The 25,197-nt window shown below is 42.7% G+C and overlaps 1 protein-coding gene across 4 annotated transcripts in view; it reads left to right on the forward strand.

Annotated features, from left to right (window-relative positions):
* Positions 1 to 25,197, forward strand: part of LOC121536829 (protein TANC1) — a 292,594-nt gene that overhangs the window by 178,142 nt on the left and 89,255 nt on the right. For all 4 annotated transcript variants that reach the window (XM_041844415.2, XM_041844417.1, XM_045206560.1 and 1 more), the window contains exons 8-10: positions 21,001 to 21,123; positions 23,328 to 23,609; positions 24,393 to 24,550. In XM_041844415.2, the coding sequence (XP_041700349.1) occupies positions 21,001 to 21,123; positions 23,328 to 23,609; positions 24,393 to 24,550 (563 nt within the window). The remainder of the gene's footprint in view (positions 1 to 21,000; positions 21,124 to 23,327; positions 23,610 to 24,392; positions 24,551 to 25,197) is intronic.

Consider the following 25,197-nt stretch of genomic DNA (forward strand, 5'->3'; position numbering starts at 1 on the left):
GTTTGCGTCTCAAATGGCACCCTATTCCCTGTATAGTGCACTAATTTTGACGAGGGCCCATAGGGTGCCATTTGGGACGCACACTTTGAATTATTAAGGCAGTCAGACTGGCAAGAAGCCACACAACTGCTCCGGGCATCATCACATTTTTATTCATTTAAAAACCACACAATATAAATGAGATGCGACGGAGAATGAGACTGTGGGTTTAATTACAAATGACTGTAACATTGGAAGCCTAATCATAACTTAGTGATATCACACTCACACACAGCCCCTAATCTGACAGTTGTCACACTCCCCCTGCCTCTCTTTGCTATGGCTGGGAAATTAACCCCTACCATTGGAGGATTTCAACTACAGCAACAGTTCCAGCTGCACAGAGTTTGGTGACACAGCGCCTGCATGCGTTCCAAATGGCACCCTATTCCCTATATAGTGCACTACTTTTGATGCACAGTCGCACACACTCTGTGCCAGAACGTCTTAGGGAGTGACGGGTCGGAATGTTGTTTTGCTTCCTTTCACATCAGACACCACAGCACAACTCACACTACTAGAGACATAATAACTCTACAGAGTTACTATTTGGTAATGCGTTGCTACTGCTAAATGCCAGCTTCACCTCAATAAGGCTCTGCTTCAAAGTGTGCACTATATAAGAAATAGGGTGCCATGTAAGACACAGACAGTGGCTCCAGGATAAGCTTCTGAAAACATCTCAGAGATGACTCTCTCCTAGCCCAAACCACACCCCATCACAGGTGCTACCGGCTTCAAAAAGGATTGCCTTTGACACGGGCTCTGTAACGGAAACTAAATATGTAAATGTTATTATAATACTGCATGTAAAGTGGTGGCTTCAGAGAGCAGAATTCTAAATGAGAACTGAGAGGACAAGGAAGGTAGCTGAAATAGATATTCTTAGTTACTACCCCTCTGATGTGTGGGGGTACAGAGTAGAAGGAGAGGGGTCTGTCTTGGCTGTATTGTAAGCTCTTCAGATTTGGCTGAAATCCAATTTGACACCATGCCACCTTCATCCAGTGCAGATTCAGTGCTTTTCGGGAAAATAATTCAGCTCAAAGCCTTCTGTATTATTTGTTACACTCAAATAATAAGAATTATATTTCAAGTCATCAGAGTTAAGCCATTTAGCGTGGCTTAGGGAATCAAAGGCTACATTAAGACTGGCCACAGGAATCCCATGGTCCTAAGACCTCCTGTTGAACCGCTGGTGGAGATTTCTCCAGACAGTAAAACGGCATTAGGGTGGTTAGCTGTGGAATGGTTCGGCCATAGCACGTAGCCAAGGGGCACTTCACTCAACCTTGGAACATGTTGATTGGTGCATTGCCTAGACATGCATTAGTACTATTGTGGTTCACAATCGTGTGCCGGGTGCCCAGTCTGCATAGGTAGTCTTTGTCACTGCCCTGCTGCCCTACTCAGCATTCCTTTGTGTTACGGTGTCTTGTTGTGTCTAGGTGATTGTTCCTTTGTGGCTGGCAGAAGTCCGCTGCCCAGCTGCCCTGCCCCCCAGAGCAGAAGTAGACATCATTGACAGACATTGTTCCATCTCCTGGATACTATGGATCCCTCTTCATAGGAGAATACTTTTTGATTACTGGAGCACATAGTGACTGCAGCACACAGCTGTGTCCCGTCTCTTGGACTGATGTCATCTCCACGAGTCCCAGATGGACACACTCTCAGTGGTCCCCAGATGTTCTGCAGGTTTGTTTATGTTGCAGTCATTACTTCAAATCATGTGTCGTGTTTTAACCACGGGTGGATGAGGTGATAAACCAGAACAGGCTTAACTGGTTTTATCAGCATTTATGTTTTGTCTACTCACGTATGGATTTTATGAGGTGATTCTTTGGGTATGCTTGTATGGTCAAGTTTCCCATTCGCTCATTGAGAGTATGTGGAGTCTCACTGTTCCCTGAAGACATGGCGTCCATTTTGTCACCGCTGACCAATTTTCACTCTAAGCTGCGAGCGGGCGCGCAGATCCCCAGTGACTGCGGCACAGAAGAAAAATCTGCCGAGAAGCACAAGATTGAACTTCTCTCAACTTTCTGAAGTTTTCCCTGTTAGTTAACACTATAAACGTTTCCCTTCACTGTGGGAATTGTGATAGAATCAACACAATATTAGCCACTTTAAATGTAACTTAATGAAACAAAACAAACTATACAAGACTTAGAATGCAAACCTAACTATGCAAGAGATTTTGTTGACGGCAGAGCGTATCGGAGTACGATCCTATTGCATTGACAGGCACGACTCAGGCCCGTACTTTACACAGACCGGTGCGCCATAACCAATCAGAGCTGCAGTAGGCCTACAGTGCGTTCGGAAAGTATTCAGACCCCTTGACTTTTTCCACATTTTGTTACATTACAGCCTTATTTTAATATTGATTAAATTGTTTTTTCTCATTCATCAATCTACACACAATACCCCATAAAGACAAAACAAAAAAGGATTTTAGAAAATGTATTAAAAATAAATAACTGAAATAACACATTTACATAAGTATTCAGACCCTTTACTCAGTACTTTGTTGAAACACCTTTGGCAGCGATTACAGCCTTGAGTCTTCTTGATTATGACGCTACATGCTTGGCACACCTGTATTTGGGGAGTTTCTCCCATTCTTCTCTGCAGATCCTCTCAAGCTTTGTCAGGTTGGATGGGGAGCATCGCTGCACAGCTATTTTCAGGTCTCTCCAGAGATGTTTGATCGGGTTCAAGTCTGGGCCCCGGCTGGGCCACTCAAGGACATTCATGGTCTGAGAGTCCTTTAAGTGTCTTTTGGCAAACTCTAAGCGGGCTGTCATGTGCCTTTTACTGAGGGGTGGCTTCCGTCTGGCCACTCTACTTTAAAGGCCTGATTGGTGGAGTGTTGCAGAGATGGTTGTTCTTCTGGAAGGTTCTCCCATCTCCACAGAGGAACTCTGGAGCTCTCAGAGTGACCATCGGGTTCTTGGTCACCTCCCTGACCATGGCCCTTCTCCCCCGATTGCTCAGTTTGGCCGGGCGGCCAGCTCTAGAGGAAGAGTCTTGGTGGATCCAAACTTCTTCCATTTAAGAATGATGGAGGCCACTGTGTTCTTGGGGACCTTCAATGCTGCAGAAATTTTTTGGTACCCTTCCCCAGATCTGTGCCTCGACACAATCCTGTCTCGGAGCTCTACGGACAATTCCTTCGTCCTCATGGCTTGGTTTTTGTTCTTACATGCACTGTCAACTGTGGGACCTTATATAGACAGGTGTGTGCCTTTCCAAATCATGTCCAATGAATTTCATTTACCACAGGTGGACTCCAATCAAGTTGTAGAAACATCTCAAGGATGATCAATAGAAACAGGTTGCACCTGAGCTCAATTTCGAGTCTCATAGCAAAGGGTGTGAATACTAATGTAAACAAGGTATTTCTGTTTGTCTAAAAACCAGTTTTCGCCTTGTCTTTATGGGGTATTGTGTGTAGCTTGATGAGGATTTGTATTTATTTAATCCATTTTAGAATAAGGCTGTCAAGTAACAACATTTGTAAAAAGGGAAGGTGTCTGAATACTTTTCGAATACACTGTATATGCAAATAGACCATTGCCATATATGGATTTGTGCCATTCACTTTGAACTGGACTTTTTTTACAGCATGAGCGGTCGCGATTATTATTCTCTTGTTTTTAGATCAAAGCCAGAGCTGCATGTAGCCACGTGTGCACATTTGTTCATATTATTTACTAGTTAGTGAGTTATTAGCCCAGTTATAGCTAATTTGTAGTCAGCAATGTGGGAGTGATTGCTTCTTACAAGAGCACAAAATGTGTGCATTTCTAGCCATCTTTGAAAAGCAGGTCAGGTAAAGAGCTTTTTTATGTCTTAAAGGTGTTGTATTTTGAGACAGGCTTGAATAAGCTAATAGCCAATAGGCAGAGGGTAGCATAATTTGTCTGATTCTCTGTAATAATGTATGGGAATAATAATTCATATCATTTTGTAAAGTGGTTTCTTGCATCAAACAACCCAACAAAATGTTCAGTCACCTCCTTGTCTGAAGGACAAGTGTATAAATTTGTCCTTCAGTGAATCCCTGCATGCAATCCCCAGTTTTTTTTTCATAAGTGTCATGGAATGTAGGCGTACATAAAAGTAATCCTTCTACCCCCGTACCCCACCCCCACAAAAAAAAAACATTTATAAATATACTCTAAAAATTAAGATTTAAATTAGGAAAAAAAAAAAAAAAAATTGTAAAGTGGTTGTCCCACTGGCTATCATAAGGTGAATGCACCAATTTGTAAGTCGCTCTGGATAAGAGCGTCTGCTAAATGACGTAAATGTAAATGTAAATGTACATTGAACACCACACATTGGCTGCTACTGTAGGCTGAAAGATAGAACCGCTATTTCCATGTTAAAATCTTATGTGATGCATTTTCTCCATAGTTTTTGATGGTAGGTAGGCCGCTCTGGTAGGCCTACATTATGGTCAAATAGCCACAGTAGCCTACTTGGCCACTGTTAAAACAGTAAATTAAAGCGGGTACAGCCACAGTTTAGAAATTATAAATTAAGGGCTTAAAAACAAAGGTGTCATTGTACGCTGATGACTAATGTTTTCTTTTAAATCCACAACTAGAATCCCTCCACAGCCTCATCGAGGATCTAGATACATTTTCTAACCTCTCTGGATTACAACCAAATTATGACAAATGTACTACAGTGAGGGAAAAAAGTATTTGATCCCCTGCTGATTTTGTATGTTTGCCCACTGACAAAGACATGATCAGTCTATAATTTTAATGGTAGTTTATTTGAACAGAGACAGACAGAATAACAACAAAATAATCCAGAAAAACACATGTCAAAAATGTTATAAATTGATTTGCATTTTAATGAGGGAAATAAGTATTTGACCCCTCTGCAAAACATGACTTACTTGGTGGCAAAACCCTTGTTGGCAATCACAGAGGTCAGACGTTTCTTGTAGTTGGCCACCAGGTTTGCACACATCTCAGGAGGGATTTTGTCCCACTCCTCTTTGCAGATCTTCTCCAAGTCATTAAGGTTTCGAGGCTGACGTTTGGCAACTCGAACCGTCAGCTCCCTCCACAGATTATCTATGGGATTAAGGTCTGGAGACTGGCTAGGCCACTCCAGGACCTTAATTTGCTTCTTCTTGCGCCACTCCTTTGTTGCCTTGGCCGTGTGTTTTGGGTCATTGTCATGCTGGAAAATACCCATCCACGACCCATTTTCAATGCCCTGGCTGAGGGAAGGAGGTTCTCACCCAAGATTTGACGGTACATGGCCCCGTCCATCGTCCCTTTGATGCGGTGAAGTTTACCTGTCCCCTTAGCAGAAAAACACCCCCTTAGCATAATGTTTCCACCTCCATGTTTGACGGTGGGGATGGTGTTCTTGGGGTCATAGGCAGCATTCCTCCTCCTCCAAACACGGCGAGTTGAGTTGATGGCAAAGAGCTCGATTTTGGTCTCCTCTGAATCATTCCGATGTTCATTGGCAAACTTCAGACGGGTCTGTATATGTGCTTTCTTGAGCAGGGGGACCTTGCGGGCGCTGCAGGATTTCAGTCCTTCACGGCGTAGTGTGTTACCAATTGTTTTCTTGGTGACTATGGTCCCAGCTGCCTTGAGATAATTGACAAGATCCTCCCGTGTAGTTCTGGGCTGATTCCTCACCGTTCTCATGATCATTGCAACTCCACGAGGTGAGATCTTGCACTGAGCCCCAGGCCGAGGGAGATTGACAGTTCTTTTGTGTTTCTTCCATTTGGAATAATCACACCAACTGTTGTCACCTTCTCACCAAGCTGCTTGGCGATGGTCTTGTAACCCATTACAGCCTTGTCTACAATCTTGTCCCTGACATCCTTGGAGAGCTCTTTGGACTTGGCCATGGTGGAGAGTTTGGGATCTGATTGATTGATTGCTTCTGTGGACAGGTGTCTTTTATACAGGTAACAAACTGAGATTAGGAGCACTCCCTTTAAGAGTGTGCTCCTAATCTCAGCTCGTTTCCTGTATAAAAGACACCTGGGAAGAAGAAATCTTTCTGATTGAGAGGGGGTCAAATACTTATTTCCCTCATTAAAATGCAAATAAATTTATAACATTTTTAACATGCGTTTTTCTGGATTATTTTGTTGTTATTCTGTCTCTCACTGTTCAAAAAACCTACCATTAAAATTATAGACTGATCATTTCTTTATCAGTGGGCAAACGTACAAAATCAGCAGGGGATCAAATACTTTTTTCCCTCACTGTATATTACGTATTGGATCACTAAAAAATACAATTTTTACATTACCATGTAGTTTACCAATAAAATGGTCTGATGGTGATGTGGATGTACTCGGAATACGTATCCCAAAGGAAATAAATGATCTAACTCCAATAAATTGTAATAGAAAGTTAGCAAAAATAGATAAGATCTTGCTACCATCGAAAGGTAAATACCTGTCAATTTGTGGAAAAATCACCCTGATTAACTCTTTAGTATTATCCCAGTTTACCTATTTGCTTATGGTATTGCCTACGCCTAGCGATCAGTTTTTGAAATTATATATATGAGAAAAAAATAATCAATTTTATTTGGAACGGCAAGCCAGACAAAATTAAACGGGCCTATTTATATAATGAATATGAATTCGGAGGACAGAAATTATTAAATATTAAAGCATTAGACCTATCACTAAAAGCTTCATACAAAAGTTAGACTTAAATCCGAACTGGTTCTCTAGCAAATTAGTAAAATTGTCTCACCCAATGTTCAAGAATGACCTTTTTCCCTTTATTCAGATTACAACCTCTCACTTTCAGTTATTTGAAAAGGAAATAATCTCCCACGTATCACTATTTCTAAAACAAGCCATAGAAAGTTGGTTGCAATTTCAATTTAATCCTCCAGAAACGACAGAACAAATAATGCAACAAATATTGTGGTTAAACTCAAATATACTAATTGACAAATAACCTATTTTTTTTGACAAAATGTTTAAAAAAGGTATAATCTTCGTAAATTATATCATCGGTAGGACTGGTGGAGTTATGTCGCACATGCAGCTAACAAAAACATATGGAAATGTCTGCTCTACCCAAAATTACAAACAAATAATTGCAGCCTTACCGCAAAAATGGAAGAGGAAAGTGGAAGGGGGAGAAAGTAAGGAACTTGGCTGTCGGCCTTGCATTAAAGAACATAATTGGTTAAAGAAAACTGTGATAAATAAAAAGTATACCAGTTTCATTTAAGGACCAAAGGATTGACAGCCATCCCATATAGATTGCAAAATAGTTGGGAAGAGATTTTTGACGTACCGATCCCATTGCATAGTGTTTATGAACTAATACGCAAAACGATATCAATCAATTAAAATTATTATATAAAATTATTGCTACCAATACAATGTTATTTATATGAGGATACAATCTTCCCAGCTCTGCAGATTTTGCTGCGAAGAGACAGAGTCATTAGATCATTTGTTTTGGTACTGTCCATTTGCAACTTGTTTTTGGACACAGGTCCAGGAATGGCTAAAGGATTGCAATATTTATCTGGAGCTAACCTTGCAGATAGCATTACTGGGTGATCTGAAAAGTCATAGTCAATCGATCAATAATATAATAATACTTTTAGCAAAACAATTTATTTTCAATTTACAATCTGTAGAAACAATGAGAACTTTTGTAAAACAGTTGAAAAATATATGGCAAATAGAAATCCTATATGGATGGTGTTAAGAGATATATGGGTGGTGTTGATTGGAGTTGAAGGATGGGACTAATAACAACTAACAACAACTAATAACAAGATAACTAATAATGTAAGCATACTGTGTCCATAATAAGTACAGTGAGGGAAAAAAAGTTTTTGATCCCCTGCTGATTTTGTACGTTTGCCCACTGACAAAGAAATGATAAGTCTATAATTTTAATGGTAGGTTTATTTGAACAGTGAGAGACAGAATAACAACCAAAAAATCCAGAAAAACGCATGTCAAAAATGTTATAAATTGATTTGCATTTTAATGAGGGAAATATGTATTTGACCCCCTCTCAATCAGAAATATTTCTGGCTCCCAGGTGTCTTTTATAAAGGTAATGAGCTGAGATTAGGAGCACACTCTTAAAGGGAGTGCTCCTAATCTCAGTTTGTTACCTGTATAAAAGACACCTGTCCACAGAAGCAATCAATCAATCAGATCCCAAACTCTCCACCATGATCAAGACCAAAGAGCTCTCCAAGGATGTCAGGGACAAGATTGTAGACCTACACGAGGCTGTAATGGGTTACAAGACCATCGCCAAGCAGCTTGGTGAGAAGGTGACAACAGTTGGTGCGATTATTCGCAAATGGAAGAAACACAAAATAACTGTCAATCTCGCAAGATCTCACCTCGTGGAGTTGCAATGATCATGAACGGTGAGGAATCAGCCCAGAACTACACAGGAGGATCTTGTCAATGATCTCAAGGCAGCTGGGACCATAGTCACCAAGAAAACAATTGGTAACACACTACGCCGTGAAGGACTGAAATCCTGCAGCGCCCGCAAGGTCCCCCTGCTCAAGAAAGCACATATACAGGCCTGTCTGAAGTTTGCCAATGAACATCTGAATGATTCAGAGGAGAACTGGGTGAGAGTGTTGTGGTCAGATGAGACCAAAATCGAGCTCTTTGCCATCAACTCAACTCGCCGTGTTTGGAGGAGGAGGAATGCTGCCTATGACCCCAAGAACACCATCCCCACCGTCAAACATGGAGGTGGAAACATTATGCTTTGGGGTTGTTTTTCTGCTAAGGGGACAGGAAAACTTCACTGCATCAAAGGGACGATGGACGGGGCCATCAGACCTTAATCCCATAGAACATCTGTGGAGGGAGCTGAAGGTTTGAGTTGCCAAACGTCAGCCTCGAAACCTTAATGACTTGGAGAAGATCTGCAAAGAGGAGTGGGACAAAATCCCTCCTGAGATGTGTGCAAACCTGGTGGCCAACTACAAGAAACGTCTGACCTCTGTGATTGCCAACAAGGGTTTTGCCACCAAGTACTAAGTGATGTTTTGCATAGGGGTCAAATACTTATTTCCCTCATTAAAATGCAAATCAATTTATAAAATTTTTGACATGCGTTTTTCTGGATTATTTTGTTGTTATTCTGTCTCTCACTGTTCAAATAAACCTACCATTAAAATTATAGACTGATCATGTCTTTGTCAGTGGGCAAACGTACAAAATCAGCAGGGGATCAAATACTTTTTCCCTCACATAGGTTGTAGGTTGGGAGCTTTTGTGAAAGAGCACAATTAGAAAGATACGGCATATAAAAGCAAACCAGATGGACATCATGAAAATGATCGGAGAGGTTGAGAGTAGAAGAAGAATATAATTATTGTAAAATTGACTGTGTCCATAAAATGTATATAGTAAGTATAAGCTGGAAGTAGAGGCCTAAGCATTGTTGTTCACTAGTTTACTCCAATTAGGGGAAGGGTGGTGGGGTTGGAAAGTAATAAAGGGGAATATATATATTTTTTAATGATATGTATGTGTATGTATGCATGTATGTATATGTATGTATGTATTTGTGTATGTGTGTGTATGTGTGTATATATGTATGTATATATATATACAGTGGGGGAAAAAAGTATTTAGTCAGCCACCAATTGTGCAAGTTCTCCCACTTAAAAAGATGAGAGAGGCCTGTAATTTTCATCATAGGTACACGTCAACTATGACAGACAAATTGAGAAAAAACAATCCAGAAAATCACATTGTAGGATTTTTTATGAATTTATTTGCAAATTATGGTGGAAAATAAGTATTTGGTCACCTACAAACAAGCAAGATTTCTGGCTCTCACAGACCTGTAACTTCTTCTTTAAGAGGCTCCTCTGTCCTCCACTCGTTACCTGTATGAATGGCACCTGTTTGAACTTGTTATCAGTATAAAAGACACCTGTCCACAACCTCAAACAGTCACACTCCAAACTCCACTATGGCCAAGACCAAAGAGCTGTCAAAGGACACCAGAAACAGAATTGTAGACCTGCACCAGGCTGGGAAGACTGAATCTGCAATAGGTAAGCAGCTTGGTTTGAATAAATTAACTGTGGGAGCAATTATTAGGAAATGGAAGACATACAGACATACAGACCACTGATAATCTCCCTCGATCTGGGGCTCCACGCAAGATCTCACCCCTTGGGGTCAAAATGATCACAAGAACGGTGAGCAAAAATCCCAGAACCACACGGGGGGACCTAGTGAATGACCGGCAGAGAGCTGGGACCAAAGTAACAAAGCCTACCATCAGTAACACACTACGCCGCCAGGGACTCAAATCCTGTAGTGGGAGACGTGTCCCCCTGCTTAAGCCAGTACATGTCCAGGCCCGTCTGAAGTTTGCTAGAGTGCATTTGGATGATCCAGAAGAGGATTGGGAGAATGTCATATGGTCAGATGAAACCAAAATATAACTTTTTGGTTAAAAAAACTCAACTCGTCGTGTTTGGAGGACAAAGAATGCTGAGTTCCATCCAAAGAACACCATACCTACTGTGAAGCATGGGGGGTGGAAACATCATGCTTTGGGGCTGTTTTTCTGCAAAGGGACCAGGACGACTGATCCGTGTAAAGGAAAGAATGAATGGGGCCATGTTTTGTGAGATTTTGAGTGAAAACCTCCTTCCATCAGCAAGGGCATTGAAGATGAAACGTGGCTGGGTCTTTCAGCATGACAATGATCCCAAATACACCGCCCGGGCAACGAAGGAGTGGCTTCGTAAGAAGCATTTCAAGGTCCTGGAGTGGCCTAGCCAGTCTCCAGATCTCAACCCCATAGAAAATCTTTGGAGGGAGTTGAAAGTCCGTGTTGCCCAGCGACAGCCCCAAAACATCACTGCTCTAGAGGAGATCTGCATGAAAGAATGGGCCAAAATACCAGCAACAGTGTGTGAAAACCTTGTGAAGAGTTACAGAAAACGTTTGACCTGTGTCATTGCCAACAAAGGGTATATAACAAAGTATTGAGAAACTTTTGTTATTGACCAAATACTTATTTTCCACCATAATTTGCAAATAAGTTCATAAAAAATCCTACAATGTGATTTTCTGGATTTTTTTTTCTCATTTTGTCTGTCATAGTTGACGTGTACCTATGATGAAAATTACAGGCCTCTCTCATCTTTTTAAGTGGGAGAACTTGCACAATTGGTGGCTGACTAAATACTTTTTTTCCCCACTGTGTTATATATATATATATATATATATATAGACATGGGGGATTGGAAGTGATGCAGACAATTACATTGATGGAAGTTACAATCTATCTGCAATATTAAGCTGAAAAAAAAGATAAAAAGATAAAGACCTCTTCTTCAGGGATCGATCGGGTCCAATTTTGAGCAGCCAATTAGCATTCAACTCAGTGGTGCTCATTGATTTATACAAACCAGTGGAGAGACAACCAAGTACAGCCTCTCTGAGGAACGATATGCTACCAGCCTCCAGTGAGCCATCTGACAGAGTTTGACTGACAGGTCCCAACATTGTTTTGCTTTGTGGATTCGCTCCTTGTGGGACGTTATTAGCATCCTTTTTTTATTTCATCATCACACAATTCAGAGTTCAATTGTATTCTGCCATGTGAATTAATTGAATGAACAAGAACTTGACAGTACTGCATATCAGGAATATGTGGAATCTATACTTTTTTCGTAGTCTGGATCCTGGTGATCCTCTTTTTTTTGTTGTTGTGATTGTTAGGGTAAGCGTACCTATTAAGCCCACTTCCGTCTTTGGATTCAAATAAAAAATAAAACAATTCTGCTGTTTAATGTTTCAACCAATTAATCTGGTTGTTATATCCATAGCAGTTTTTATTCTAAGCCAATGATATGTTTTCTTATTAAGTTATTGACAGTAATGTGTAAATTCCCACTAGTGGCCAATTTCAAAGGTGTTGAGGCAACCTTCAGATAAACACATTTTCCAGATATTTTTGTACCTTCTCAGATAAGTGATCATACTTTATGTCAAATAAAGAGATTCATGTACTGATATATGCACATGATAGCATATTTTATGGGCATTAATGACTATTTCTTGCCAATTGAAAATATGGGTTTTTCATGCTAGCAGTCGTGCCTGCTTGACAAAGTCTCACAGTAGCACCATAACTTGGTGAACTACAACAAGATAATAGATTTCAGGTGTTCACAGTTTACATTGTTAAATGCATTTTGTCTTATTTTACTGTTAAATTAACCTCTTATACATAGATTATATTTTTGTAAATTTGACATTTTTCTCAGGTGGGCTTAAAGGGTACAGTAGAACAAAAAGCACTCCCTTTATACAGAATGGAAATGGAAATAAATAAATATTGTTAAATATGATCAATACTAACTTTACATAATATTATAGTCTATATAATATATTTATACCCCAAACCATTGGTCTCCAAATATGTTATGAGAAGACTTTGCTATTCTGTCTTTTTCACCATAAATTACTGTTGTTCCAATTAATGATGTAGAGGTTAACCCAGGCCCTGTAACCCCCAGTATCACTCCTACTCCCCAGGCACTATCATTTGTTAACTTCTGTAACCGTAAAAGCCTTGGTTTCTTGCATGTCAACATCAGAAGCCTCCTCCCCAAGTTTGAGTTATTCACTGCGTTAGCACACTCTGCCAACCCTGATGTTCTAGCATTGTCTGAATCCTGGCTTAGGAAGGCCACCAAAAATTCAGACATTTTCCATCCCAAATTACAACATTTTCCGTCTAGATAGAACTGCCAAAGGGGGCGGAGTAGCAATCTACTGTAGAGATAGCCTGCAGAGCTCTATCATACTATCCAGGTCTGTGCCCAAACAGTTTGAGCTTCTACTTCTAAAAATCCACTTTTCCAGAAATAAGTATCTCACTGTTGCCGCTTGCTACAGACCCCCCTCAGCCCCCTGTTGTGCCCTGGACACCATATGTGAATTTCTTGCCCCCCATCTATCCTCAGAGTTCGTACTGCTTGGTGACCTAAACTGGGATGTGCTTAACACCCTGGCCGTCCTACAATCTAAACTAGATGCCCTCAATCTCGCACAAATGATCAAGGAACATACCAGGTACAACCCTAAATCCGTAAACATGGGCACCCTCATAGATATCATCCTGACTAATTTACCCTCTAAATACACCTCCGCTGTCTTCAACCAGGATCTCAGCAATCACTGCCTCATTGCCTGCGTCCGTAATGGGTCCACAGTCAAACGACCACCCCTCATCACTGTCAAACACTCCCTAAAACACTTCAGCGAGCAGGCCATTCTAATTGACCTGGCCCGGGTATCCTGGATGGATATTGACCTCATTCCGTCAGTAGAGGATGCCTGGATGTTCTTCAAAAGTGCTTTCCTCTCCATCTTAATTAGGCATGCCCCATCAAAAAATTCAGAACTAAGAACAGATATAGCCCCTGGTTCACCCCAGACTTGACTGCCATTGACCAGCACAAAAACATCCTGTGGCGTACTGCATTAGCATCGAACAGCCCCCGCGATATGCAACTTTTCAGGGAAGTCAGGAACCAATATACACAATCAGTTAGGAAAGCAAAGGCTAGCTTTTTCAAACAGAAATGTGCATCCTGTAGCACTAACTCCAAAAAGTTTTGGGACACTGTAAAGTCCATGGAGAATAAGAGCACCTCCTCCCAGCTACCCACTGCACTGAGGCTAGGAAACCACCGATAAATCTACGATAATCGAGAATTTCAATAAGCATTTTGCTACGGCTGGCCTTGCTTTCCACCTGGCTACCCCTACCCCGGCCACCAGTTCTGCACCCTCCACTGCAACTTGCCCAAGCCCCGCTTCTCCTTCACCCAAATTCAGATAGCTGATGTCCTGAAAGAGCTGCAAAATCTGGACCCCTACAAATCATCTGGCCTAGACAAACTGGACCCTCTTTCTAAAATTAGCAAAATTGTCGCAACCCCTATTACTAGCCTGTTCAACCTCTCTTTCGTAACGTCTGAGATCCCCAGAGATTGGAAAGCTGCCGCGGTCATCCTCCTCTTCAAAGGGCGTGACACTCTAGATCCAAACTGTTACAGACCTATATCCATCCTGCCCTGCCTTTCGAAAGTATTTGAAAGCCAAGTTAACAAACAGATCACCAACCATTTCGAATCCCACCGTACCTTCTCCGCTATGCAATCTGGTTTCCGAGCTGGTCATGGATGCACCTCAGCCACGCTCAAGGTCCTAAACGATATAATAACCGCAATCGATAAAAGACAGTACTGTGCAGCTGTCTTTATCGACCTGGCCAAGGCTTTTGACTCTGTCAATCACCGCATTCTTATTGGCAGACTAAATAGCCTTGGTTTCTCAAATGACTGCCTCGCCTGGTTCACCAACTACTTCTCAGTTAGAGTTCAATGTGTCAAATCGGAGGGCCTGTTTTCTGGACCTCTGGCAGTCTCTATGGGGGTGCCAAAGGGTTCAATTCTCGGGCCGACTCTATTCTCTGTGTATATCAATGATGTCGCTCTTGCTGCTGGTGACTCTCAGATCCACCTCTACGCAGACGACACCATTTTGTATACATCTGGCCCTTCATTGGACACTGTGTTAACAAACCTCCAAACGAGCTTCAATGCCATACAACACTCCTTCCGTGGCCTCCAACTGCTCTTAAACGCTAGTAAAACTAAATGCATGCTCTTCAATCGAACGCTGCTTGCACCCGCCCGCCCGACTAGAATCACTACTCTCGGCGGGTCTGACTTAGAATATGTGGACAACTACAAATACCTAGGTGTCTGGTTAGGCCGTAAACTCTCCTTCCAGACTCACATTAAGCATCTCCAATCCAAAGTTAAATCTAGAATCAGCTACCTATTTTGCAACAAAGCCTCCTTCACTCATGCTGCCAAACATGCTCTCGTTAAACTGACTATCCTACCGATCCTCGACTTCGGCGATGTCATTTACAAAATAGCTTCCAACACTCTACTCAGCAAATTGGATGTAGTCTATCACAGTGTCATCCGTTTTGTCACCAAAGCCCCATAGACTACCCACCATTGTGACCTGTACGCTCTCGTTGACTGGCCCTCACTACATATTCGTCGCCAAACCCACTGGCTCCAGGTCATCTATAAATCTCTTCTAGGCAAATCCCCGCCTTATCTTAGCTCATTGGTCACCATAGCAACACTCATCTGTAGTATGCGTTCCAGCAGGTATCTCACTGGTCATCCCCAAAGCCAACACCTCCTTTGGCCGCCATTCCTTCCAGTTCTCTGCTGCAAATGACTGGAACGAACTGCAAAAATCTCTGAAGCTGGAGACACTTATCTCCCTCACTATCTTTAAGCATCAGTTGTCAGAGCAGCTTACCGATCACTGCACCTGTACACAGCCCATCTGTAATTAGCCCACCCAACTACCTCATCCCCATATTGTTATTTACATTGTTATTTATTTTGCTCATTTGCACCCCAGTATCTCTATTTGCACATCATCTTCTGCACATCTATCACTCCAGTGTTAATACTAAATAGTAATTATTTTGCACTATGGCCTATTTGTTGCCTTACCTCCATAACTTACTACATTTGCACACACTGTATATAGATTTTCTATTGTGTTATTGACTGTACGTTTTGTTTATTCCATATGGAACTCTGTGTTGGTGTTGTTTTTATCGCACTGCTTTGCTTTATCTTGGCCAGGTCGCAGTTGTAAATGAGAACTTGTTCTCAACTGGCTTACCTGGTTATATAAAGGTTAAATAAAATAAATGTAAAGAAAAGCCCAGTATGCTCCTATTAAGCCCGGTTTGCATTGAAACACATGGGGATAGTTTGTTGATATCCCTAATATTCAATTAACATAAGCATAAATTAGTTTTTTTGTTCAGATTTAAGTTGATTAAAACACACAAAAACTACAGTTATGCGTATTATGCATCTAGCCATGGTGACTTTATCAAGATTGGAAATAATTAGGAACAATTAGATACCTCTGTACTCTCTCCTAGACGTTTGAAGTGGACAGGTATTGGTTGATGCGGAGAGAGAAGAATAAAAGATCAGGGTTGAGGGATATCTGGCATAGGAGACCTACAAGTGGATAAAAAAGCAAACGAATGTGGGACAAGATGACTATTGGGCAACTACTCATGCACTTTTGGGTGGGGGCATTGTCATATTGTTGTCCTTCATTCATCCAGTTAATTCAGTTTTTTGGTCCACCACCTGTACCTTTGTAATACAACAGTAGAAAGGGAGATGTGAAACTATCTTCAGATAGGCTTTAGGAAGTTGAACTAATTAACAAGAATAGCAGTACAGCAAATGTGAATCCGCTTTCAGATAATTCACTGAAACTTGTGTGTGTTATGGTCTTTGTGCATGGCTTCTTATCACACCTGCTTTAACTAATCATGTCTTGATTGAAGTCTATGATTAGTTGAATCAGGTGTGAACTGGTTGGCAAGAACAAAAGTCCACATTGGTCTCTGTGGATACGATTGGACACCCCCCTGTTATGAGTGCTACTTTAATGATGAATAGTAATGATCAGTTATTTAATAACTTTAGGGGAGATTAATATTATCACATTTTATATAAATATCAGTTTGTACATTTTGAAAATTAGGTGGGCTTATTTGGAACAACTATGGGCTTTCAGTAACAATTAAGCCCAGTCCGGACTTTTCACATATTTTATCAAATATTTATTAAAACATTTAAGTAAAGTTATAAAACCTCATATGAGAGATTCATCTTTCATTTTATCTCAACTTTTCTTACAGAAATTAGGGCAGTAAATGTTAGAAATGTCTAAATTTAGATTCTGGCGGGCTAAATAGGTACACTTACCCTAATTATTTCTTATAACATTAATATTGAGTTGTCCTTCCATATATGTAGTTTGCCTGCATTGCTTGGCCAGCATTGTGGGGGATGCAGGCAGTGTAATGCAGGGCTCCAGTGAAGTTTGTGTGCTCTGGTCTGCTTTAAAGCTCTTCTGCATTCTGCTATGTGCCCTGCAGTGTCTGCTGCCTGTACCACACTAACAGGTTAGATCTAAGTCTCTGTGCCCACTAGTGGAGCAACTTACTCCTCATATATTCTGTCATGTCTTAGAGTGTGATAAATAAAGGTGTTTGTGTTTGGTAACAAAATAACAGGGGGAAAAATCAGGTTTATGCAGGCTGTTACATCCTCATTATCTTATTTATTTTCTTCATAACAATGAGATTGCTCGCCATGCAGCCAGCGACAACCAGCGAGGAATCGAGCGTAATCTGTTTACTTGGTTACGTGCCACAAACTGTGCGTAAGCCACTTTGATTTCCATTTTGCACTTAGTCAATTCCAGCTCAGGGCATTTTGACATGGTGCGTCAGAGAGGGATTTGAGGTGGAAGTCTGAGAGATGCCAGGAGTCTTCTGGAGGCATTAAGCCTATACCAGAGCCCATTAACTAACACTGGGGGTGTGTCCCAATTGGCACCTTATTCCCCCCTATATACACTAGTACACTACTTTTAACAAAACCCCTATGACCCTGTGGCACCCTGTTCCCTATGTAGTGCGCTACTTTTGAGAATATGGTTGCCATTTGGGATATACACAAGTACTGGGGAGTGGTGCACGGGTGCAGGCGAAGCGATGTCCACAGAGCTCGCAACTCAGAGCCCCCCCCCCCATCCTGCTCTGACAAAGGAGGAAAAAGAACAGAGGGTTTCAAAGGGCAGAGCCGCATCAAAAAATAACCGATTTTCATCAGAAGGGAACCTGACACATTTGTGGAGCTTCAAAGCTGCTCCCAACACAGTCATACGGAATAAGAAGAGGAGAGAGAGAGAGAGACACTGACTATTGGCACCCTGTAGAATATGTGGGGCTTGAAAGAACAAATAAAGAAACATGACTTTACAGCAGAAGTATTTTTCTTCTCTTACATTAGAGAGGATTGCCCATTTTTGTGTGGCGGGAAATGGTGCCGTCTTCGAGCAGCTCTGTTACAGGCGAAAATGAAAGAGCATCTAATGGCACAGTGCATCTGTGAGACAGCCCTAGTAGCACTCTGAAACAAGTTACACTGACTCATCCCTGCCTCCTTGGTTTTAGCACTAACAGACATATGTCTGCTGCGAAATATCTGTATTACAGCTTTGTATAAAGGGATACCAATTCCGATGGGTGTGCTATGAGAGCACGAAAGGGGAGGGGAGGTAGAGAAGGGAGAGATGGGATGGTAATCTCACTGCAGACCACGAATGTCAGCATGGGCCTTGACTGATGCGCTAGAGCTGGATCGCCGCACAGACTTTCAACTTAACTTCTCTCTCCCTCCATCTCTTCTCCTGTCCCTCTCCTTTCTGCCAACTCTCACTCCATCTCTTCTCCTGTCCCTCTCCTTTCTGCCAACTCTCACTCCATCTCTTCTCCTGTCCCTCTCCTTTCTGCCATCTCTCCCTCCATCTCTTCTCCTGTCCCTCTCCTTTCTGCCAACTCTCACTCCATCTCTTCTCCTGTCCCTCTCCTTTCTGCCATCTCTCACTCCTCTCTTCCTTACATTATTCTCCCTCTGTGCTTCTCACTACCCTCTTCCTCCTCTCCCCCGGTGCCCCTCTTTCACTTTCTCTCTCCCTCTCTCTAAATACTGTATATATATCTCTCTCTCTTTCTCACTCTCTTTCTCCATCTCCCCCCTCTCTCCCCCCTCTCTCTGTGTGACAGCAGTACAGGGAGGATCATTGATTAATTCCTATGTGAGTCCGGCTGCCTAGTGCAAACTGTAATCAGCCAGGAGAGCAGCTCTCACCGCATTCCCGCCTTTAATTTCTTCTTTGGTTTATTCACCCGCTTTTTCTCCTCTGCTTGCTAAAAATCTTTGTGAGGGGTGGGTAGGGGGAACATTTTCGTAAAGCACCTGCATTCATTTTGCACGGAGCGCTGCTAATGCTGTGGATGTTGTGAGGTAGGGAGATGGAGAGAGAGCAGTGCCTGTGGACTGCCAAGCCCAGTCACCAGTTGAATGCAGCCAGTGTGCCTGGACATGGATGGGAGCGCTGGGGAAGAAAATTCACTTGGGTACCCTGATGAGCGTCCAGCCCACTGGGGAGAATAATTATCTGGAGCTTTTCCACAAAGGGCCTCCACCCTGCCTGCCTCTCAGCCTGCCTGCTCCATGCCGGGAATGAGGAGGAGTGTTTTTAAATACCTGCTGCTGTCCTGCCCAGCTCTCTGACTCTGCTGCCGCTGACCGACTGTAAGTAGCTACTTCAGCCTCTAGTGTGGTAATACCGGCGGGGGGGGCCACTGCCCAGCACTAACAGGTTGGCAGTGTTGGGAGCGTTGAGCTCAAGTGCAACGAACAGTTTAACATTCTGGCTGCATTGTGTGAAGTGATTTCTCACCGTGCATGCTGTGCATGCTGAATTAAAGTTACGCTATCCCGGACTTGAGCTCTCATTTATTCTCATTTTGGAGCCGAAATGAAATTCACATCAACAGGCTTGTGAAAAGTAAAACCTAAAAGTGGCTGATCGTTGAGTTCTATTGATGTCTATTAAAGTTCTATTGATGCCTATTAAAGTTCTGCCTTGCCTGCTGGTTCCTAATTAGGAGAACATTCCTCAGAGTAAGTTGGGGAAGAGAGTCGCTCACTGTCCTGTGTCCTCCCGGCTCAGCTGAGGCTGATGGAGTAGAGAGAGAGAGAAGGGCTTAGATTTTTCTTGTTAAAGGGACAATCTAGAATTGGTACATCCATTTAGCTGTTTAGCAAAAAAAGTGGTGGCGTGTCCTCATTGTTGTTGTTCGAATCCCAGACTGCCCCTTTAAACAGGACACCGGCTAGACGTCAGCCAGTTCTCCATGGTGATTTCGTTGTTGCCAGGAACACCGAAGACCTTGTTTCACGTTGACTGTCTCTGTCTGCATGTTGTTAGAGGAAGCCTGCTCAGACGGTAGGTAGAGTTTGAGGTTGAGTTTTATATAGCAAACTGCTAGTGTTTATTATCACTTCTCATTCTGATCCAATGACAGGAATTGTTTGCAGTCATTCTTCCTTCATGACTGTTTCTTCTCCTGTGGCTACAGGCTGCATGCTCTGTGGGTTTGGGCGCTGTGAGTTTCTCTGTAATTTTGCTGTAGCCTACTGTATGTTTTCAGGCAGTAATCCCTGCAGTAAGGCTGGCTTTAGTGAGTAAATGTGTCTGTTGGCTCTGTGTGTATTAGTTCGCTGAGTCCCAAATGGCACCATATTCCCTATAAAGTGAACTACTTTTCACCAGAAGCCCTATGTATGGGCCCTGGTCTAAAGTATTGCACTATAAAGTGAATAGTGGGGCATTTGGGACGCAACCTAGTTGTATTTGGGTTGTTACTGTAGCTCTGTTTGTACTCCACCACACATTAGTATTTATGGGGGACAGACACCTCTCTCTGGATCCTCCTCAGCTGTCAGGTTGGATCAGGGTGGGGAACAGGGGATTTTAGGGGGGATAGGGAATGGATATTGCTCTCCTCTCCTGTCGGCTGTACTGTACCTGGCTGCCCAGTGCCCACACCACACCACCTCCAGGGAACTGCCAATGCCAGGGTCCACTGCTCTGGCCCAACTCCCGTTCGCTTTCCTCTCCCTGAAATCCTGCCATCGTCACCCTGGATCTGTGCCTCACATCTCCCCTCCTCTCTTCTTCTCTCTACTCCTCTTTTCTCTCTCAGCGTATTCCCGACAAGCCCTGGATTAGGATTTATGACTTATTAACATGATTTCCCCTGTTACATGTTTGTCATCATTGGTTTTAGCTTGTGATCATTGTCTGTTCAGGGTCATCTGATCATGTGCATTCATCTAATAAAGGCTGAACTGTGAATCACGTCATCCTTTTCATGAAACACATTATCTCATTGTTTTCTCTCTCTTTCTCTGTAGCCACCAGTTCCACCAAGCTGGAAGACCTGAGCTATCTTGATGAACAGCGTAATACTCCCCTGCGGACGTCCATTCGGCTGCCCTGGCATAACACAGGTGGGAGGGCACCACAAGACTCCAAAGGTACTGTTAAACAGCATGGGCACTGTACACCTAGGTTGCATCCTAAATGGTACCCCATTCCCTATATAGTTCACTACTTTTGACCAGGGCCCTTCGTAGAGCACTATATAATAGGGAATAGGAATGCCATTTGGATCACACCCATACAGTAACTAGTTACTCTCCAGGATAGAACAAGGGCCACCACAGTGCACACCAGACTCATAAACGAAACATAGGGAAAATGTAGACCTATTCCATAGAACACAGAGCAGCATATGCTACATGGCCAAAAGTATGTGGACACCTGCTCGTCACACCTTTCATTCCAAAATCATGGGCATTAATATGGAGTTGGTCCCCCCTTTGCTGCTGCTACTATTTAACCCTCTTTTAAAACCCTCTCAGTTTTCTCTGCCGCTGTCAGTATACAGTTGTTAGTGTTATGTAAAATGTCCCTGTGGACAAACATTTTTGCAACAGTCCACATTGATGAGCATTATGTGTTTGGCTTTTATTAGACACTGTAAGCAGTCTAATAGAAGCATTTATATTTGTTACATTGCAAACCTTTGCCATCCACCTCCATGATTGTCAGTGGCTGTTTAAATGCAGTTGAGCAGCTTCTCCAACTAAACTGCTATTCCCAGAGTACATCGCTCAGTAGACAGAGGGGACTGGCGGTCGTCGGATAGTACAGCTAGTACTGATTTGTCGCTCTTATGCAGTCAAGGTGTGTGGGAGAGAGAAATAATCAGCGCTGAAGTTAGCTGCCCTGTTAATGATCACTTACAAATGGTCCAAGCCAATGGAGCTAGCTAGTCATAGCTCAGACTGAGAGATGGAAAGAGATGGGGAGAGAGAAAAAGAGAGAAAGACAGACAGAGAGAGCGAGAGGAAAAAATACAGAGAGAGGGGGGAGAGATAATCAGAGAGGGCAATGATGAAGAAGTAGAGAGAGCTGCAGAGGAAGAATAGCCCACTCTGTTTCTCTAGCTGTGTGGTGGACACTGACTGCAGTCCAGGCTTAAGCCATCTCCTCTCCTCCCCTTCAACAGCCCTGAGAAGAGTGTTTGGCCTGCAGCAGGTGTTTATCGCCTGGCTGACAGTCAGCACTTATCACACTGCAACTGCCATAGACAGACAGACGGACAGTGATTTCTTGTTATGATCAACTGATATTTATGTTCCTCAAATGGTTTGTGAACGAATGGTGTGACAATGAGACACACAAAGACAGTTCAGATGATTACAGGAGAAAAATATCCTGGATGGGACTAGGGCTTGGCCTCCGCATTCTAATTGATCTTGCATCTCGATGTGCGAGTTTGATCTTGCTGTGGCGTGTGTATGTGTCAGGTTTGCAATCCACAGAAATGTTAAACATTGTATCATATTGTGTCATTTTGACTGAGCGCTGGCTTTCAGAGAAAACAGATGAAAGATGTGTAAGGTAAACAGCCCAGGTGTAAACGGTGTTTCAGATGGAGACATTCCTCTAATCAGTGACTGAATTGGTTTTGAGGCTTGGCTTCACGCCAGCTAGGGAGGCAAATGTCTGTCTATTCACGCTCTCGCCTAGCTGCTTTTTACCACCTGTGTAAATGTATGATGGATTATACTGTTGAAGTCGGAAGTTTACGTACACCTTAGCCAAATACATTTAAACTCAGTTTTTCACAATTCCTGACATTTAATCCTAGTAAAAAGTCCCTGTCTTAGGTCAGTTAGGATCAGCACTTTATTTTAAGAATGTGAAATGTCAGAATAATAGTAGAGAGTGATTTATTTCAGCTTTTATTTATTTCATCACATTCCCAGTGGGTCAGAAGTTTACATACACTCAATTAGTATTTGGTAGCATTGCCTTTAAATTGTTTAACTTGGGTCAAACGTTTCGAGTAGCCTTCCACAAGCTTCCCACAATAAGTTGGGTGAATTTTGGCCCATTCCTCCTGACCCGCTGGAATTGTGATACAGTGAATTATAAGTGAAATAATCTGTCTGTAAACAATTGTTGGAAAAATTACTTGTGTCATGCACAAAGTAGATGTCCTAACCGACTTGCCAAAACTATAGTTTGTTAACAAGAAATTTGTGGAGTGGTTGAAAAACGAGTTTTAATGACCTAAGTGTATGTAAACTTCCGACTTCAGCTGTATATGTTCATATATCTTATGAACCTTCAGTTAGTAAATGTTTGTATTTTATTTGGTTCCCTCCAGCGCGCTTCGCTCCCTACAAGCCGGTGGACATCATGCTCAAGCCGCTGCTGTTCGAGGTGCCCAGCATCACCACAGACTCAGTGTTTGTGGGCCGCGATTGGCTCTTCCAGCAGCTGGAGGACATTCTGAATGGTGGCGGTTGCGAGGAGAGCCGTGGCGCCGTGGTTGTGGGCAACGTGGGCTTCGGCAAGACGGCCATCATCTCCCGCCTGGTGGCGCTCAGCTGTCACGGCGGCCGCATGCGGCAGATCGCCTCCAACAGCCCTAGCTCGTCTCCCAAAAGTAAGAAATAACTGCTAGTTATGTTTCAAATGGCACCCTATTCCCTATTTAGTGAACTCCCTTTGACCAGGGCCCAGGACGCATCCACAGTCACGCACTGCCTGGACCAAATGTGACCTAATCCTCCTCCTCATCATCATCATTCATGTTGGGTGCTCTAGTGTAAATAGACCTGTCAGGGACTTACAGAAAGATTAGACTGTGGGCTGAAATAATGTGTGGTTAAATACTGTACATGTTGTACAGTAGTGACATGAAATGTCCAGGAACTGTGTAGCCCAAAACATCATTCATCCAGGTTCTGACAGGAAGTGATACTGATAGGTACAGTATAGAGTTTTCACTTTTCTACTGAGTGGCAGACAAAAATATGTAATTGTAATGCTACAGACTACTGTATGTTTCTGAATACAGAAGGGCACAACCTTGGTTGCATTGATGTCATTTCTATGCTTTCTCGAGTTGTGAAATGTTGAATACTGTATGCTATGCGTACGTTTTTTTCACATTCTCACAAGGTTATTCTGTACGAATGAAAATACATTCTCATTGTGAGAATCAGAACTGATTTGTCAAACAATTAAAAGTTATCAGGTATGTCCCAAACAGCACCCTATTCCCTATATAGTGCGCTGCTTCTGACGAGCCAAAAATAGTGCACTATTGGAGTGCCATTTGGGATGCAGCCATGGTTGCACCTGAAGAGTCTTAGAGCAGTAGAGTCTTTACAGTGAGTCTTCCTGTTGATGGACAAGCCTGCTTCCCTCCCTCTCTTCCTTCTAGATGGTGGGGACACCCAGAGCACCGACCTCCCCCTCAGCCAGCCCCCCCAGCCCACCCCTCCACCCAGCGCCACCAACACCATGCGGAACAACAGCTGTCCCGGCACCCCTGAGATCCAGAGACGCAAGGAGGAGGCCGTCAAACGCCTGGCCACCAAGGTACTGGAGGCTCACATGGTCAGATCACAGTTCATAGCCCAACCCAACATTGGGAATGTTGTTACAGTGACTTTGTCTGTGTCACAGATCACCTATAGAGCTCTGGTCAAAAGTATCACTATATAGGGAATATGGTGCAATTTGGGACATACCCTTTGAGATTAGAAGATAACTTTTGGTCTCTTTTTTAAGTTGGTCTTTTGTAGGTTTGCATGGAAATGTGTTTATTACACATGACGGCTTTGGGGCATTGTGTCATTTCACCGGTCAGGTTCAAGGAAGACATTTTGTTACTGTGAAGTGCATATTGGTGCTCAGAATAGCAAGAAGTCGACGAGAGTGTCATACCTTAACACTAGAACCGCTAAAGCAGTCATTTTGACTGCTCATGAATTGTATTTATTTATTACTCTGCCATTTTTTAAGTCATGCCCCCCGACCCCCCGTCCTTGTCTTTTCCTAAATAAGTCTATATAACAGGCTGTCAGTGTTAGAATCTTAATATCACAAACAGAACTGGGGTTATAACCAGTTTTAGGAGGGGATGTCTTCTCCCAACAGTAGGGCCAGCTCCGCTCCTTCTTCCGACAGTTGAAATTGCAGTGCCCAGCTGATAATCACCCCGATAATTGCCTCGAAACTGAACC

The sequence above is a fragment of the Coregonus clupeaformis genome, chromosome 23 (genome assembly GCF_020615455.1).
Source record: "Coregonus clupeaformis isolate EN_2021a chromosome 23, ASM2061545v1, whole genome shotgun sequence".
Lineage (NCBI taxonomy): Eukaryota > Metazoa > Chordata > Actinopteri > Salmoniformes > Salmonidae > Coregonus > Coregonus clupeaformis.